This window comes from Phasianus colchicus, chromosome 2 (assembly GCF_987193195.1).
Source record: "Phasianus colchicus chromosome 2, bPhaCol1.hap1.1, whole genome shotgun sequence".
NCBI lineage: Eukaryota > Metazoa > Chordata > Aves > Galliformes > Phasianidae > Phasianus > Phasianus colchicus.
In genome coordinates, this window is record NC_143437.1 from 70,395,348 (window position 1) to 70,412,157 (window position 16,810).

Sequence of the window (16,810 nt, forward strand, 5' to 3'; positions counted from 1 at the left end):
TTTCCTTACCTCAACTTTGGGAAATAGTAAAAATAGGTTAAAAGGGACTAATGTTAAACAACAGAGAGGCATTTTGGTGTATATAATGTGCAGAGCTAAACTTCTTTCTTTGAATTTTTAACTCTTAGAAATAAAGATACTAATTCTGTGACTACACATGTAGGAATCCTGATTACCTCCAAGAATTAAAATGATTTAAAAATTGAATTTTGCTTATACAGAGATTTTTGAATAACTATTCAGTGAATTCAGTTGATAAGCTTCTTGTTAGTTGAATTGTTGTCTGCAATCTGTCTTTCATTTCTGTCTCTTAGACGGTTCCAGTGTTTTGATGTTACCGTTCTGTGCCTTCAGCATTGTACTCATTTTCTTTTTTGGCATCAGTCTTCCAATACACTAGTGGAATTGTTGGAAGCCATTCTGATTTACTGCTGTCCCATTAATATATGTGCCTATGACAGTTAAGATTTTGCCAGAGGGGAAAAAGTACTTATATGTGATCAAATGGTAGCAGTTTGGATAAAAAATGGTAGTCATTTATAAGGAACTGTAGGTGCTGCCTATGACCTAAATTAATTTCTAGATTTATGACAGAATCCATCTTGATTTTACTGAAATCAAGCTTCCATGCTTTAGAAATTAGAATCACTACTCTGAGACATTCATTTAAATTTTATTTGAAATAATTTATTTTTTCAAGCAGACAGATATAGTGGCTTATTATACTACATGCCTCTTTGCCTGCTGTTATTGCATAATCTGTAGTATTTTACTACAGACTTTCAGTAATCTGCTTTGCATTTAATAATCACACATCACATACTCTGATAAAATGTGTAATGTGTAACTGACTGGCAGCATCCTTTGGTATGACTCACTTGTCTGAAATCTGTATTTGGATTGGGCTAGAAAGGGGGAGTTTTAGCAGAAAGAAATGTAGTAGTCCCAAATAATTACAGTAATTTTGAACAAGATAAAATACTCTGTGTTCTGTAGTTGAAGTATATGGGTTTTTATATGTAATTGCATTCTTCACTGTGTTTGCATTTTTATTAGAAGTAATTACATTTGTACCTGACTTAGTTCTGTTTTCTGCAAGCTTTTGTAAACTACTTAGGAACAAAAGTTTTAGGTAGTGTTTTTTCTTGGTTTTTCCTCTCTTTCCCTCTCTCTCTCCCTCACTCTCTCCCTCTTTTTTTTTTTTTTTAATAAACTTATATAACCTTTCAGTATTGTACTGCAACACATATGTGAAAATATAAAATTTTCAATTTGGATGAAGCCCTTGCTATACCTCGTGTGCACACGTTTTTTCATTTACTTTAAGCTTTATCAGAATAAATTCATTTTAAAAGTATCTATACTTGAAGCACTTGCATTAATCACTGTCTCTGCAGAGGTTTGATATTGCAGTGGAACTTTAAAAGTAGAAGTGTACAAATACAAGAAAAATAATTGTGTTTTGGATATATCATTGATCCAGGCTGTAACTGAACGTATTGAGAGGAATGCTGTTGCTCTTTAGTTATATGGCTAAGATCAACAGTGTCACCTGCAGGTGAATCAAGTAGATTTCTTAATTTTTTCAAGTGGAAATCTGAGCCATGCCAGTTAGTGAAAATAGGAGGATCTGGCTGAGTAACTTTCAAATTAATATTTTAAATCAATTTTACTGCTTACTCTTCTTATGAAATTATTTGCAAATATGTAATGATTGCTTCAAATTAATTTCTTCAGTAAGTGCTTACAGGGAAAAAAAAATCTTAACATCATTCTTTAGTATGTATCAAAGATCTTTATTGACAATATTCTACCTATTTACCAATAAAATAAAAATGTTGATGCTTAATCTCTGGGTAGAATTTCACAGAAATGAATCACATGAAATGTCAAAAGTATTACATTTAGATAAAAAGTAAAATTAATAAAGAAAATCTTTGATATTGCTAATATCTGTTGTATTTAACAGATGCAGTAATCAAAGAGTAATGTACAAATTGTATTTATGTTGAGAGGAATGCTGTTCTTCAGTCATTTTCTTGAGGTTTCACTGTCTTTGTCTCTCTGTTGCTAGATTTGTGCTTAATATAAAAAAGAAAAAAATCAGGTCATATATCTTGTTTTTCTAGACTAGGACTGACATAACATGAAGGATTTTAGCTGTCTTATTACAACAGGGTGATCATCCAGAGGCTAGTAAACTGCATGTCAGTTGCAAGGTACTAGTAGTGTTGACTACTACGTGGTGAATACTGCTGATGTTGTCAGAAAGGCTTCAGTATAATGCAGGTGCCCATTAAGAGAAGAAATAAGCCCAGTTGGAGCTGCAAATTACCCTCTCAGTTCTTGAATCATAGAATCACCAAGGTTGGAAAAGAACTCTAAGATCACCCCCTAGTCTGACCACCATGTTCCTCGCTGCAACATCTAAATGTTTTTTTTAACACCTCCTGGGATGGTGACTCCATCACCTCCTTGGGCAGCCTGTGCCAGTTTCTGACCACTCTCTCGGAGAATTATTTCCTAATGTCCAACCTGAATCTCCCCTGGAGCAACTCAAGGCCATTCCCTCTCATTCTGTCACTAGTTACACAGGAGAAGCTAATTCCCACCTTGCCACCGCCTTTTTTCAGGTAGTTGTGGAAAGTGATAAGCTCTACCCTGAGCCTCCTCTTCTCCAAACTGAACAATGCCAGTGCCCTGAGCTGCTCCAGACCCTTCACCAGCTTTGTTGCCCTTCCTTGGACACCCTCCAGGGTCTCATGTGTTTCTTGCAGGGAGGGGTCCAAAACTGAACACAGTACTCGAGATGCAGCCTCACCAGGGCTGAGTGCAGAATGACAATCACTTCCCTTCTCCTGCTGGCAACACTATTTCTGATACAAGCCAGGATGCCATTGACCTTTTTGGGCACCTGTGCCACACTACTTGCTCATATTCAGCTAAGCATCAACCAACACTCTCAGGTCTGTTTCCTTCACACAATCTTCCAGCTGCTCTGCCCGAAGTCTGGGACCTGGTGTTGTCATGTTGCAGAAGAAAACTTGTCATCTTCTCTGACCCGACACTGAAAGTTTGAGCCTTCAGCTTAAGTCAGCTTCGCTATGTAGTAATCACAGTTGATGATTTGTCTGGGTTCCAGGAAATCCACAAAGATCACTCCTTCTCTATCCCAAGAGATAGGGCACATGACATTACCTGATGAGGGCTGTGTCTGGAACTTTGAAGAATTCACATGTCACCACTCAGTGAATGGCTGTTTTGCCTCTGACTCCATGTCCCGTTACCAGTAATGATGCAATCTAAGAAATGGTCACCTTCAGCCTCACATTGGTTCAGTAAGTCCTGACAAACTTGCATACAGTGTTCTTTCTATTCCTGTGTGAGCATTTGTGGGACTCACTTGGCACTAACCTTGCAATACTGTAACATTGTCACTGTTGTTTCTTATGCACTGAAGCCAATATAGTCAATATTCAGCTCTGTACACAGTTCCCTTGTAATAATACGCTGATTTACATGGATGAGCTGATTGAGATAGTCTTCGTTTGGTAATGTGACAGCTATGAATGGTTGTCTAGAATGTGGCTTGTCTTTCACATTGCTGATGTCACTGCTTAGCAAGCATTGATGAATGTCTGTGGGTGCAATTTTTCCACATGAAGGAATACAGTGGCACACCTTTACTTCCCTGGCAAGTGCCATTTTGTCAGACTGTTCCTCTGCTGCCATCTGTCACATGGCAACAAAATATGATGGAATACTGACAGGAAGGTTCAACCTCTACTGTTGCACCACCGCCATCTGCCTCTGACATTGTGAGCCTATATAATAAAAGAGGAGGCATTATTTTTGGAGCAGGCCTCATAAATATATCAAGTTCTCAGTGGTAAGTGGTTGCCTTACATACGATTCAGAAATATTATAAGCCTGTTTCTTGAGTCTTCATGGTTTTGGTTTGTTCAGATTTTAGAATGTATTTGCTATTTAAGAAAATACTTTAGACTCTGTCAGCCATAAACCTTTGTGTCAAAGAGACAGTGCTAAGCACAAGGTTTCTTCCATTTCTTTGATCTTGTTTTAGTACATTTGAGGAAGTCTATGTTATTTTCAAAGTTGTTTTCACTTCTACTTCTCTTAAAATAGGCATCTTTAATGTTATATTCATTTGGTAACCTTGGTGTATGGTGTGGGCTGAGAGTGGGGAGAAGAGAGTTCCTAATCTAGTCAAACATTTCAAAGGCTCTTTATTTAGTTGTGTAATGGTATTTAAAATGATTGTAATTGCAGTAAGTTAATGTTTTTCTGATGCGGCACAATTCTCAAGATTTTACAATTTTAATCTTCTCTGCAAAACATAGTCTTTGCTTAATGTGCTTCAGAAAGTGTGATATTTTTAAGGATGTTATACACATGATTGCTGACCTGTTACAGTAACCATCAAAATGAACTAATGGGGAAAACTGCTCAAATAGCATGTTACTGCATTTTTTTTTACGGTCTTTTGTAAATAATGAGGATATGGTACTGCTTAATATAATGTATCAGTATTTTATGTCTAGATGGGAAACTGAAAGGTTTTCAGACTCTAGGAGTGTCTAGCAGTCTGTGAACTTGTTAATGCATTTTGATATCTCCAGTTTCAAGAGTGGCTCATATCAGTGAGCAGAAAGTCAAGGAAAAGTGACAGGAGGCTTGCAAGACCAAATACAAAAGTAAAAAGTAAACATCTAAAGAGTGGATGTACAGGCTGGTGACCCAGAAGGAACGTAGTGTCTGTTAGAGCATGGAGAGACAGGGTTAGGTAAGCCAAAGCCTGTATGGCAAGGAACCAGCTTCATGGTTAAGGTCAACAAAGGGGGTTTATTTAAGTATATTAGCAGCAGCAAAAGGAAGATGGGAAAACATGGGTCCGCTGCTAGAATGATACAGATTATGTAAAAGGTTGGGGTACTTAATGCCTTTTTTGCTTCGGACTTTATTTTTAGGTCTGACATTCAACAGTCCCTAGTTGCTGAAACCAATGGGAAAGTCTAGGAAAAAGAGAAAAAAAAAAAAAAAAAAAAAAAAACAGTTGTTGGAAGAGAGTCAGATTAGGGAACGTGCAAACCTGAAAGGAGTGTAGTAGTGAGGTGGAGGTCAGCCTCTTTTCTCAGAAAATCAGTAACAGGATATGAGGTAATGGCTCAAAGTTGCACCAGTGAAGGTTCAGGTTGGATATTAGGAAAATTTCTACTCTGAAAGAGTGGTGAGGTATTGGAACAGAATGCCAGGGGAGGTGGTGGAGTCACTGTCCTTGGAGGTGTTCAAGAAGTGTATGAATGTGGCACTGAGGTATGTGATTAGTGGGTTTAGTAGGGTTGGGTTGGTAGTTGGACTAGATGATCTTAGAGGTCCTTTTCAGCCTTAATGATTTTATTATTCTGTATAGTTTTTCTCATTTAATGATGAAAGATGCTACTTTGTTAAACACATTTCAGAGTTTTTTTGCAAGTGATGGAAGACTAATAAGCAGTATTCTTTTAATATTTTGTCTGAAAAATTAAGACTGGAAAACATTAAAAAGCATTGTCTAAATGTTAAATTCTAAAGTGTAATGAATCTCAATAAGTAAAAAGAAGAATGTCTCTACTACTGTTCATAAAATATAAGCAAAGAATCTGAAACTGAAGTGCTTCATGGTATGAACTAATTACTTAACTGCATATAAATAATTATATTAATGAGTTGATTAAAAATACCAAATAAAATATCGTTGTGGAGTGTTGACTCTAGGCATTGAGAATGCCAGTAAAACATGTAGGAAACTACTAGCAGAAATGTATTTTTCAGTAGTATTTGTAATTAATATTTTATCTACGAAGGACTCGGAAGAATGATTTACTTTTGTTGATTTTAATGGTCCTTTGTAAATAAAAAGGTTTTGTGTGAAAGGAATCCATGTCTATAAAACTGCTAACTGCTTTGCAGCTCCAGATACTTTTTTAAGCACTGTAAATTTCACAGGATAAAAAAGCAGTCTTTTATAGTTAATGCAAATGATGCATTAAGTTAGACCCTTCTCCCAGAGTACAATTTAAAGGTACTCAGAAGTCCAATTATCTTTGATTTAGCTGTAAAATTTGCAGAATAACAGATGTGCCTGCTGAGTGAATATTCCTCTGAAAAAGGATAGCTTATCTGAGTAGATTTGAGGACAGGTTGCTGGGGGAATGTCTGACTCCTTTGGATCTTTTTCAAATTTTACAGCTTCTGGTCAGTTGAAAATGCAAGTAAATTATAAAACAGCATCAAAGCAATTTAGAATTTATATCCTCTGAATTGTCATTTTGCATCTTACTGCATATTTTGAGTTGTTTTTATTATTTATTATTTATTGTGACTATATGTTGAGCAAAAAAAAAAAAAAGCACTTTAGATTTCAAAATAATAGTTTCAAGTGCTACAGATTATCTTGCTATATTTGACTCCCATCTAAAAGTACAGGTTTTTCTATGATGCATTACAAAAAATATTTCAAAGAATCATTTAATATGCCATAACACACTATACCTATAATAGAAATACACTCTAATTTTTCATAGAATTAAAGCATACTTAACAATACTTGGGAGTATATTATTGTATATATATTAAGTAAAGTATATATGAATAATTTAATATGCTAGCAATATAGAGTATAATTAAAATGCATTATTTAGGATTTACCACCAAGTAAAGGAACACAGATTTCTTCTCTTCCTACTGTGGATAATTTTTAAGTAATAAAGAAATTAAAGGTTATAATTTTTCTAAAAAAGTTATTCTCAATTTCATGTACCCATATTTAGTAGTGAGATATGCACTCATTTTGATGAGCCTTAAAAGTATGCCTGTATAAATACATTGGAAAAACTGATCGCTGAGGTAGTCTTTTATCTTTGTCATCATAAAAAAAAAAAAGCAACACTGTTATTAAGTTGCTGGAGAACATGGGTGTACTTTCAAATTATGTATGTTCTTGCATGTAGTTATCCAGTAGACAAACTATCAACATTAGCCCAAATATGCTCTAATAATATTTAAAAACATCGCTGTAAAGTATATTTGTGTATGTTTTGTTGCTGTTTTACTGTCACTGTTCTATATGAAAGAGTCTGAGGGAAAAGAAAATGCAAAATAACATGGAGAGGGCTTGAAATCAAGCAAGCTGGAAGTAGTGTCTCTAGAGACAAGCATTTGCTGTGAGTTGTCAGATCTGATTAAGGAAGCTATTGGCATCAATCAGACCTGACAGTAGTATATCAGAGGTTAGTATAACTATAATCAGTGAGCTGATTAACGGGAAAGAAGGAAAAAAAGGGTAATGTTTTGGATCAAACTCCTTTAAAACATTTAGATCACTATTTAAACCTGAAGGTTGAGTGGATAATTAAGTTTGTTATAATATAAGAAATAAATTTCACAAAGCATGCTAGCTGTTCTTCCTCATTTGTAACTGTGGTAGTTAAAGTCAGATTTGTACTGACACTAAAAAGATGGGTTTTATCCTAGAAAAAAGAAAATGTAAGTGACAGGTGCTTTCATCAGATTATTCTCAGTAACAACTATTGTGATCCTAATATGTATTGTTTTCCATAGTTTCTCTTCAGTTTAATTTAACAACTTGATGTGTAAAGTTTTATACTCTTTCAGTGACAACATAGAAAACTAAAATGCCTTCACAACAACAAAAAGGAATTCCTCTGACTTGACACCCTCATTGGTTGGATTGGATTTAATTCCATTTTGTCTTGAATCTATCAAAGTCGATTTTACTGAAGTTTAAAAGTTGTGCTACAACTTATAAATATTGCAATCAGTGAAACATCTGGAAGTGAGCTGGAAGTTTAACATTTTAGATCTTCTAAACCTGGGTGTGTGTCTTTAACTCTTTTTGTAATTAACTATACTAGAAATAAAATATTAATGAAAAAATCAGTTCAGCAGTATGTGTGAGGTGTGATAAGCATCTTGCTCTGATAAGTAGGTGTCCAGATGCATAGTCAAACCATTCATTCCCTTTTCATTACATGGACACAACTGGCTCTTTAAAGAATCAAAGTCATTTGTAATTGTATGAGTTCCTAGGATTAAGGTATAAAATAAAACAAGCTAAACAAAGTTGTGTTTCTTAGTTAGAAATTAGTTTGCCTTTCTAATCAGTTCTAAGTGACTGTTTAAAATTTTCATTGTTCCATTGTTGATCTCTAGATTTACTGTTGAATGCAAATGTTAGCTTTGATGGCTTACAAAATTGATGCTATTACGCATCAATGTAACACACCTCAGTGAATCTTTCTGACATGTAAAGCTCAATCTTCTTTGTAGGTATCTTTTGTAACTATAGTCATACTACTGAATGTTTTTAAGATGTTCTTTCTAGATAAATGTAATTCTGTATTGCTATTACTTTAGAGCATGTTAAGTTTTGATGTAGCATCATCTATTCACACTGCTGATCTGTGTATCTTTGTTGTGTAAGAAACCTGTTTTAATGGAGATACAATTCTGTTTTAACTATGTAAAATGCAGCATCAGGTGGTTGTCACTGAGTAATGAAAAGCAATTTATTTATATTCATTGTTTATTACTTTCTTCTTTCCTACCTCAGATTTATTTTGAATTGTTGCCCTTTGTATCACTTTCTATATGTTTATTCTGTTCCCTGCCTGGACTCTTTCTTTCATGAGGTTTTCTGAAATGTTTAAATAAATCATGTAGTGTGAGAGTGCAATAGAAAGTAGGATAAAAACAGAATTATGAAAGTGGCTTACAGGCTGCTGCCTTTTTTGACAGTTTTGCCTCAGAGAGTACCAATATGGTAGTGTCCCTCGTGGACTCTGAAATCAGGTATCTAATACTAAAATGTGAAAAGCTCCAAAGCGTCACTGAAGGAAAATATTTCCAATGTATACAAAGCCCCAGCATGGCAGCTTTCAAGAGAGAATTGCAGATTATAATGCATTCCAGTGTGAGCTGGTCTGAGTGGATGTGTGTAAGTCTATGTAGTTTTCTGCATCTCTGTGCATGAGTGAAGCTCTTGCAGTGAACATCCTCCCATGGCCAAGAAAAAGCACCATGGTTAGTAGTTAGACCATGAATAGAGTACATTGTGTAGTATAGCTGTGCCCCTTGGCCAAAATGCTGGCAGAAGATGAGGAGTCCTGGCTGTGACTGAAGAGATCATGCTGTAGAATCAGCCACATAATCCTTTCATGTGCAGTAAAGGGAAATCATAGATGTGTACAAAGGAGTGGGAGAAGAGAGAAAGCCATTAGTGAATTAAAAATGATGAGGAAGCTAGGTTAACTGAAATCTACAGAAGTGGGTTTTGGGGAGAGTGTCTTTGAATATTGACAAAAAACAGTAGTGACTAGACCAGAATTCTTTTTTACTATTCCATCTATGATGAATCACTGTGGTGGAGACAGATTTACTACAGACACTAATGCAGAAAGAGGATGGTTCCCTACTTTTAGATCCTTAGATGTTTTAGTTGTTGCTGAGCAGTGCTGTGGAGAGCCAAGAATATTTCAGTTTCTCAGCTTTTCATAGTGCCCCACCAGTGAGGGGAGCTGAGGGAGCACAAAGAGCTGGGAGGAGAAAGAGCCAGGACAGCTGACCTAACCTGGCCAAAGGGATATTCCATACCACGTGACGTTGTGCAAAAAAAGAAGAAAACAAACAAAACCTTGAAAAACTGTGGAGAGTTGGCTGGGTTGAGACTGGCTGGGGACTGACTGGGCATTGCTCGATGAGTGGTGATTATTCACTTGAGCATCACTTGTTTTGTAATATTTTATATATCTATATCATATTATAAATATGATAATTATGTACATATATAATCAATACTTTTTAAATTATTATTATTTTCTCTTGTAGTGAACAGCTCAACCTACTGCTTTGTTTCTTTTTATTTTCTCCCCCATCCCACTGTGTGGGAGGGTGGTGAGTGAGTGGCTGTGTGGTGCTTTACTGCTTGCTGGGTTAAACTGCAACATTAATGCACTAGTATTTTTCTTTAACTTTTAAGACACTTTTGAGAAGTTTTCTGCATTCTTGTATTTGGAATGTTTTGCTTCATACATGTCATTTCAGTAAAAAAAATCTCTTTAATCTACAAGAGATTAAATAATTTCTAGTCAAGCCTAATTACTGCCTTCTGCTGTTTCTGAAATACATAACATGCACTGTCCAATGGAGATCATATCTTTCAGTGATCTCCAGGCTGTATTTTAGATGTTTTCAGTCTCTTTACCCCTGCTTAGTTTTGGCTGTTGTATCATAAATCAGATTTTTTTTAGTCTGTCAAAAAAACAAGCAACTCTAGCATCATTGGTGATTGCACAGGAGCAGGGGAGGTAGCCTTACAGATGCTCACATAGCTGCAGGCATTCAAATGACTTCTAAGACAAGGTTTGGTAGTATTTCTCCTTTCCTGAAGAAATACTAAAGTTAAGTAATAGAGAGTGGTACAAAAGTTACAAGGAAACACTAAGTAGCAGTTAATACCGATAGTAGGTTTTTGCTGTTTCTTGGAAAAATTCTCCAAAGGATGTTTTCCCCACCTTTTGCCAAAATTTTGTCCTGTAGGATGTTTTCTTATAACAGTATGTGAACTTATATAAACCCATTGTCAGTCCTGAAATATATTTACCAGATCTGATAATGGAAAAAAAAAGTTATAATTTGCCATGAAACCTACTTTACTAATAATGCCTTATCTTCCAGAAAGGGTAGGTAGGCTATTTTGAGAATCTGCTTTATAACATAATGAAGATTAGACAATTTAGTTTACTGACCTGATTATTTACAACTGTTACCCTCTTTTTTTTTATAATCAGAATTTTATTTTGTCTAAAACAAATATAAAAACCAGTTTCTGTTTCCTGTCATTCCAGTTGATGATCCGTCTGTTATCCTAGTTGACCAGTTCTTTATGCATCAACTGTTTTTGGCATGAAAGGGACAAAAGATCAGACAAGTGTCGAATATACTTGGAAGCTGAAGTTGCTAAAAAAGGAAAACTGTTCCTGAAAATGAACTTAGTGGACTTTATAGTATGGAAAAATATTGCTAAAAACTTTATGCTTATACATTCATATATGGCTTGAGTGCACGGGAGCATGAATCTGAGGAGATCAATATCGTTTACTAGCATCAGAGAACATGTGCAGCTTACTCAGGCAGAAATCTGATACCAGCCACATGCAAGGCCTTAGTTAAAGTGAGCTATTAAAAAAAGTAAACCTGAAGGATGTGTCAGTTGTTAGAAATTGAACTCTAAGAAATTAATGGAAGATCATTTCCCCTCTATGAGACCACAGAACTTTTCAGACTGAAAAAAATCAAAATCAAAAATCAAAAACAAAAACAAAAAAAATCAAAGCAACAGCAAACAGCAAAGTATTTTTCAGAATGTTGATCTTCTGAAACTATGGTATGAAAACATCCTCTTATCATGACGTCTGGCTTCTAAGAGGAGTAAAGAGAAACTGGCAAAAACAACTAGCAAAGTTTAACGACTACAGAAAAATGCATTTTCACAATTGCTTTAAATTGTTTAGACGCTGAATTTATCACCTATTATTGTCCTCCTTGACTTCAATTTTCAAAGTGAAATAATTTGGCTTTTTTGTTTGAGTTGTTATCTGAATGTTTTGTAAAGTATTCATGAAATCACTTTGAATTGAAAGAATTTTTTTTGAAATGTTGTCTTTTTTTGATATAAAGTAAAATGATTGACAGTCCTCACCTAAGAAGAGAGTTGTTTTATTTTATAAAACCAATTTGACAGTTCCATGTTTTCCCTGGTAGAAAAGGTCAGTGTGGAGCAGTTATTATTGATAATCCAAGAAGCATTGCAAAAGGAGATCTACAGATCCAGAGAGAATCTTAAGATGACAGTAAAAATATTGATAGTTTACCCATTTCTGTTTAGCCATACCCTAACACACACAAAAAAAATTATAAAAAAAAAATTGAAATGTCTTCGCATGAGTTCCAGCTCATTAAACAAATATGACACTTTTATTTTCCAGCTATTACAATACCAAAAGAGGTGAAGTGGTGAAATAGCACTTTAAAGGGACACACTTCAGTGTAATGATAACTGAATTCAAAGTATGATAGAGAATATATTAGAAAGCTATTTCAGAGTTTGGTTGCACTTTCTCAGCCCTTATACAGAAAGTAGACTCTTTTTGCTGAATCTAAGTTTTGAGTTTATAACTTTGTGGATGAAATACATTTCTGAAAATTAATTATAAAAATAAACACCACCACAGCATTTAAAAGTAATTATGAGACAGATCATAATGCTACTTTGTTTATTATTTTAATTGAAAAAATAATCTGTGGCTTTGTTAACGTTTGCTGGTAGTAAACATTTTCTTTTGCTGATACTTTTAATTAGTGCCTTATATTTGAATTCAATTTACAGTTTGAGAATACAAAGCTGATTTGTTTGTTTTTTAGAGGATTTTCTTTCTCAACTGTAAATCCTATTTGCAAAATAAATATAAAAGGCAATCTTATTTTCTGTGAAGATACTCTCTGGAGGTCTCTGGTCTTGCTAAATGAGACAGTATATCAAGTATAGCTTTTAATTCAGGTCATTACTTTGCCTATCGTTGCTGCTTTAAAATAAGATCAAAGTAAAAGAGATTTATAATGAATATTTAGTCATTGCTCAAAAACAGAAAAATTAATGACACCAATTTAAATACATATTTTGATAACATGATTGGCATGAAAAAATAACTGATCTCAACATTGCCAATTTAGCTTGAGCAAATTAGCTAAGTAGCTTGCATTTGTAGCATTTCAAACCTTAAAGTCTTAATATGCATTGCTAAATGTATTTCCTCACTGTTTGCTAATTAACGTTCTGTGGAAGTACAGCTGTTAATTTTTTGTTGTTGACATGGCTCATTTTAAAGTGATAACAGTTGCATCTGTAGTAGTGTTACAATTCAGTTCATAAATTATGACCATACATTTTTACACCTACTGTTTTGTAGGAGTAAAAGAACTTGGAAAATCTGTATCTGCTAGTAAAATGCATCCAATAATACTTTGGGAAAAAAAAAAAAAATAGAAACAGCCCACATACACATACTCTCAGTGTTATGACTTATTCTTTCCTGCATTAAGTTTTAAATATAGCGGGGCAGAAAAATATTTTTTTGGATAACATCACAAAGAACGCATCTCAGGAGTGGTTCTTGGTAATTAGGAAAGACTGACAGGTTCTGAAAGTAGAACAATTGGACTGGAACAGTACTGTGAGGCGCTGCAGGGAAAAAATACTTCTGTTAGGAAGATTAATAAATACAGATACTCTGGGCACCCTGATCTGAGTGGCTCTGTTTGGCAAGGGGAGATGACAAAATGGCCTTCACAGATCCCTTCCCCTTTCAATCGGTCTGTGATTCTGTAATTAAGAAGTCTGTCAAGTTAGGTTTCAAAAAAATTGAGACAGCAATTCCAATGGTTTTTAGCATCTATTAATATTATTCTGATGGTACTTAATTTATTGTTCTGATGAGAGGAAATTATTTTTCTCAGATTTGGACTAGAATTTTCATACAGGTTTTATAAGCTGTCATTAACTTTCTGTGTCTCTCTGTCTTAGTTAGGACTTTGAAACATTATTCAGAATTACCTAGTGTTTTTGTGGAAAGTTTTAGGTGTTCGTGGTTTCAGATGAAAGCTAGAAATATTTTATCACAAACAACTTTTAGTGGGATTTGCACATTAAATGACTCAGTTATGTAAAGAATAGATTCTGGACAGATATTTAATTGTTCTAATATAGAAAGTGTATGTTAATGGCATGCATTGACTTGATGTTATTAGATGATATTTCTGTACGCATTTTTGCACTGAAGCCCACCAGCTTTGTGTGCAGCATAATATGTTGATGCAGTGAACTATTTCTGCCTCAAATACATGAAGGTAAAATTTACAGTATCTTTGCTAAGCTCTACATTGCATTTACTCAGATAAATATTAATATACTGATAAAGTTGAATTTGGATTTTTCTTTGTGTATTCTTAACATCTCTTTTTCTTGCTTTAATAGATGCTTGTGACTACTCCAGAAAAATGGGACGTAGTAACAAGAAAAAGTGTTGGTGATGTAGCTCTCTCTCAGCTGGTAAAGCTCTTGATTCTTGATGAAGTTCATCTGTTGCATGAAGACAGAGGACCCGTACTTGAAAGTATAGTGGCACGTACTTTACGTCAGGTAAGAGAAAAAAAAAAAAATTTAAACAATTTTATTTTATTCAGGAATATATTTCATTGTAAGAAAAGAAATCCTTGACAATGAAATCAAAATGCTTAGATGGTTTACAATTTATTTCATAGCTACTCTGTACTAAGTATGAAGAAAAATGACTTCTGCCTTCTTTATTACCACAAACGTCAGATTCCTAGGATGCATAATTTATTTCAGAGCTATTTCCTTATTTTAATTTATGTGCTATACAAGTAACACTGAACTGGTACATTTTTAAACAAATAATAGTCAAGGCAATATTTTAACATAACCAAAATTGCAAGTATTTTCTTACCAGCAGCGATTCTTTTTATTGGCACTTTTCCTGGGAGAAAAATTTTTTGAACCAAAGTATGAAGAAGTTGTCATCACTGCTAGAATACAAAATCATTTGTATTTGAGCATAAGTAGTCTTTCTTTTTTTCCTTAGCAGTACTATCTAAATACCAAAATCTGAAGTGGTAAAAGGAGAAAAGGATGAATATGGTTGTTGGGTTTTGGTTTTTTTTTTCTTAAATCTCATGCAAAAGAAAGATTTACAGTTAGGCAATAAAAATTGTATTTTTATATATTTTATAACTATTTATTCAATGGTTAGACATGCATTTACAAGAAAAATTAAATGTGGAAGTTAGAAATAAATAAAAAAAAGGGTTAGAATTTGAATAATTCAATCCTAGAATGGTTTGAGTAGGAAGGGACCTTAAAAAATATCTAGTTCCAACCCTCCTGCCATGGGCAGGGACACCTTTCACTAGATCTGGTCTCTTAAAATCCCATACAGCCTAACTCTGAGCAGGGATGGGGTATCCATAACTGGGCAACCTATTCTAGTATCTGACCACCCTCATAGCAATCTAAATCTACCCTCTTTGAATTTGAACCATTTTCCCTTGTCATATCACTACACTCGCTGATAAAAGAGTCAGTCTTCACCGTTCTTGTAGGCCCACTTTAAGGACCTGTAAGGTGGCAATGAGGTCTCCCTGGAAGCTTCTGTTTTCCAAAGTGAAGAACTCAAATTTCTTGCTCTCTCTTCATAGGAGAGATGCTTTAGCCCTCTGATATGCATGTGGCCCTCCTCTGAACTTGCTCTAATAGGTCTGTGTCTGTTGTGCTGGGAGCCCCCAGACCTGGATGCAGTATTCCAGGTGGAATTTAATGAAGATAGAGTTGAGATTGAGAATCAACTCCTTTGCTGGTCATATTTATATTGATGGTGCCAAGCATACAGTTGGCTTTCTGTGCAGCATGCACATGCTACTGACATGCATCAAATTTTGGTACTTCCAATGATAATAGCAAGCAGAAGGTAGGGTGGCATTCTTTTTGTTTTTATCTTAACAGTATGTTGTGCAAAATTGCATCAGTACAAAAAATCTGTAACAAATTAGAAATGAACACAATTGTTCTTGTTATGGCTATATTTGCAAGCATGTTAATGTTTAAAATCTCTTGGCTTTCAAGATGCTTTTTTTCTTGGTAAGGCTACACTAACCTTGTTAAGTTCCTAAAATAGGATTCCTTATATGCTTTCTGAATCATCTGATTCTGGCTCCAGTGAGAACTGAATAAAATTAATGTTTGCTGTGATCCTACACAGTAAGTCTAAAGTTCTTGTATAAAGAACAACGTAAGTGATAATTCCTTAGAAGAAGCCAAACAGTGAAAGAAGTTATTTATGGAGTGTAGGGTTCTGTAGAGTTTTTACTACCTCAAGGGCACAGAAGCGTAACCTGTTTGATATTGTATTTTCTTTCTTAACTGGATTTGATTACCTTGTTTTCCTTAGGCATCTTTAAAGTTAAGCATCTCAGTTTTTAGCAGTGACCGTGACGGTCACTGTCTTCATGTCAGATTGCAAGACACATTTCATTTTTTTAATGTGAAGTTTTATGAAAGTTGTGAGGTAGGTTTCGGCTGTCTGAAATAGATGTCTAGAGCCATTTTATCTGCCTCAGGTTAGCCAGCTTGGCCTTATGCTTCTGCTTCATTTGGACACAAATCTCCCATAGATCCTTTGCTTTTGTGCCCGTCAAGCACATGTAGATGTCTTAAGGAATATTAAATGATCTGAGGCAATTATATCATGAGTACTGAATCCTACCCTTAGTGCATTTATTGTAATACAGCAGTATCTTTCTATTTATATTTAGAACTATGCTGCAGGAAACAATTCTGGACAGACTGGATAGCTGGGCTGAGTCAGTGGGATGAAGTTCAAAAAGACCAAGTGATGGGTCCTGCTATTTGGCCACAACAACCCCAGTTAATGTTACAGGCTTGGGGGAGAGTGGCTGAAAGACTCTGTGGAAGAAACAGACCTGGGGAGGTATTGGTTGACACTTGACTGAACATGAGCCAGCATGTGGCCAAAAAGGCCATCGGCATCCTGGCTTGTATGAAATAGCATTGCCAGCAGGAGCAAGGAAGTGATCATCCCTCTGCACTCAGCCCTGCTGAGGCTGCACTTTGAGTACTGTGATCAGTTTTTGGCCCCTC

General features: G+C 35.0%; 1 protein-coding gene across 3 annotated transcripts in view; it reads left to right on the forward strand.

Annotated features, from left to right (window-relative positions):
- The window catches only part of ASCC3 (activating signal cointegrator 1 complex subunit 3), a 252,676-nt gene that overhangs the window by 72,635 nt on the left and 163,231 nt on the right, over nucleotides 1–16,810 (forward strand). For all 3 annotated transcript variants that reach the window (XM_090135956.1, XM_031611074.2, XM_090135957.1), the window contains exon 11: nucleotides 14,111–14,275. In XM_090135956.1, coding sequence (XP_089992082.1) covers nucleotides 14,111–14,275 — 165 coding nt within the window. The remainder of the gene's footprint in view (nucleotides 1–14,110; nucleotides 14,276–16,810) is intronic.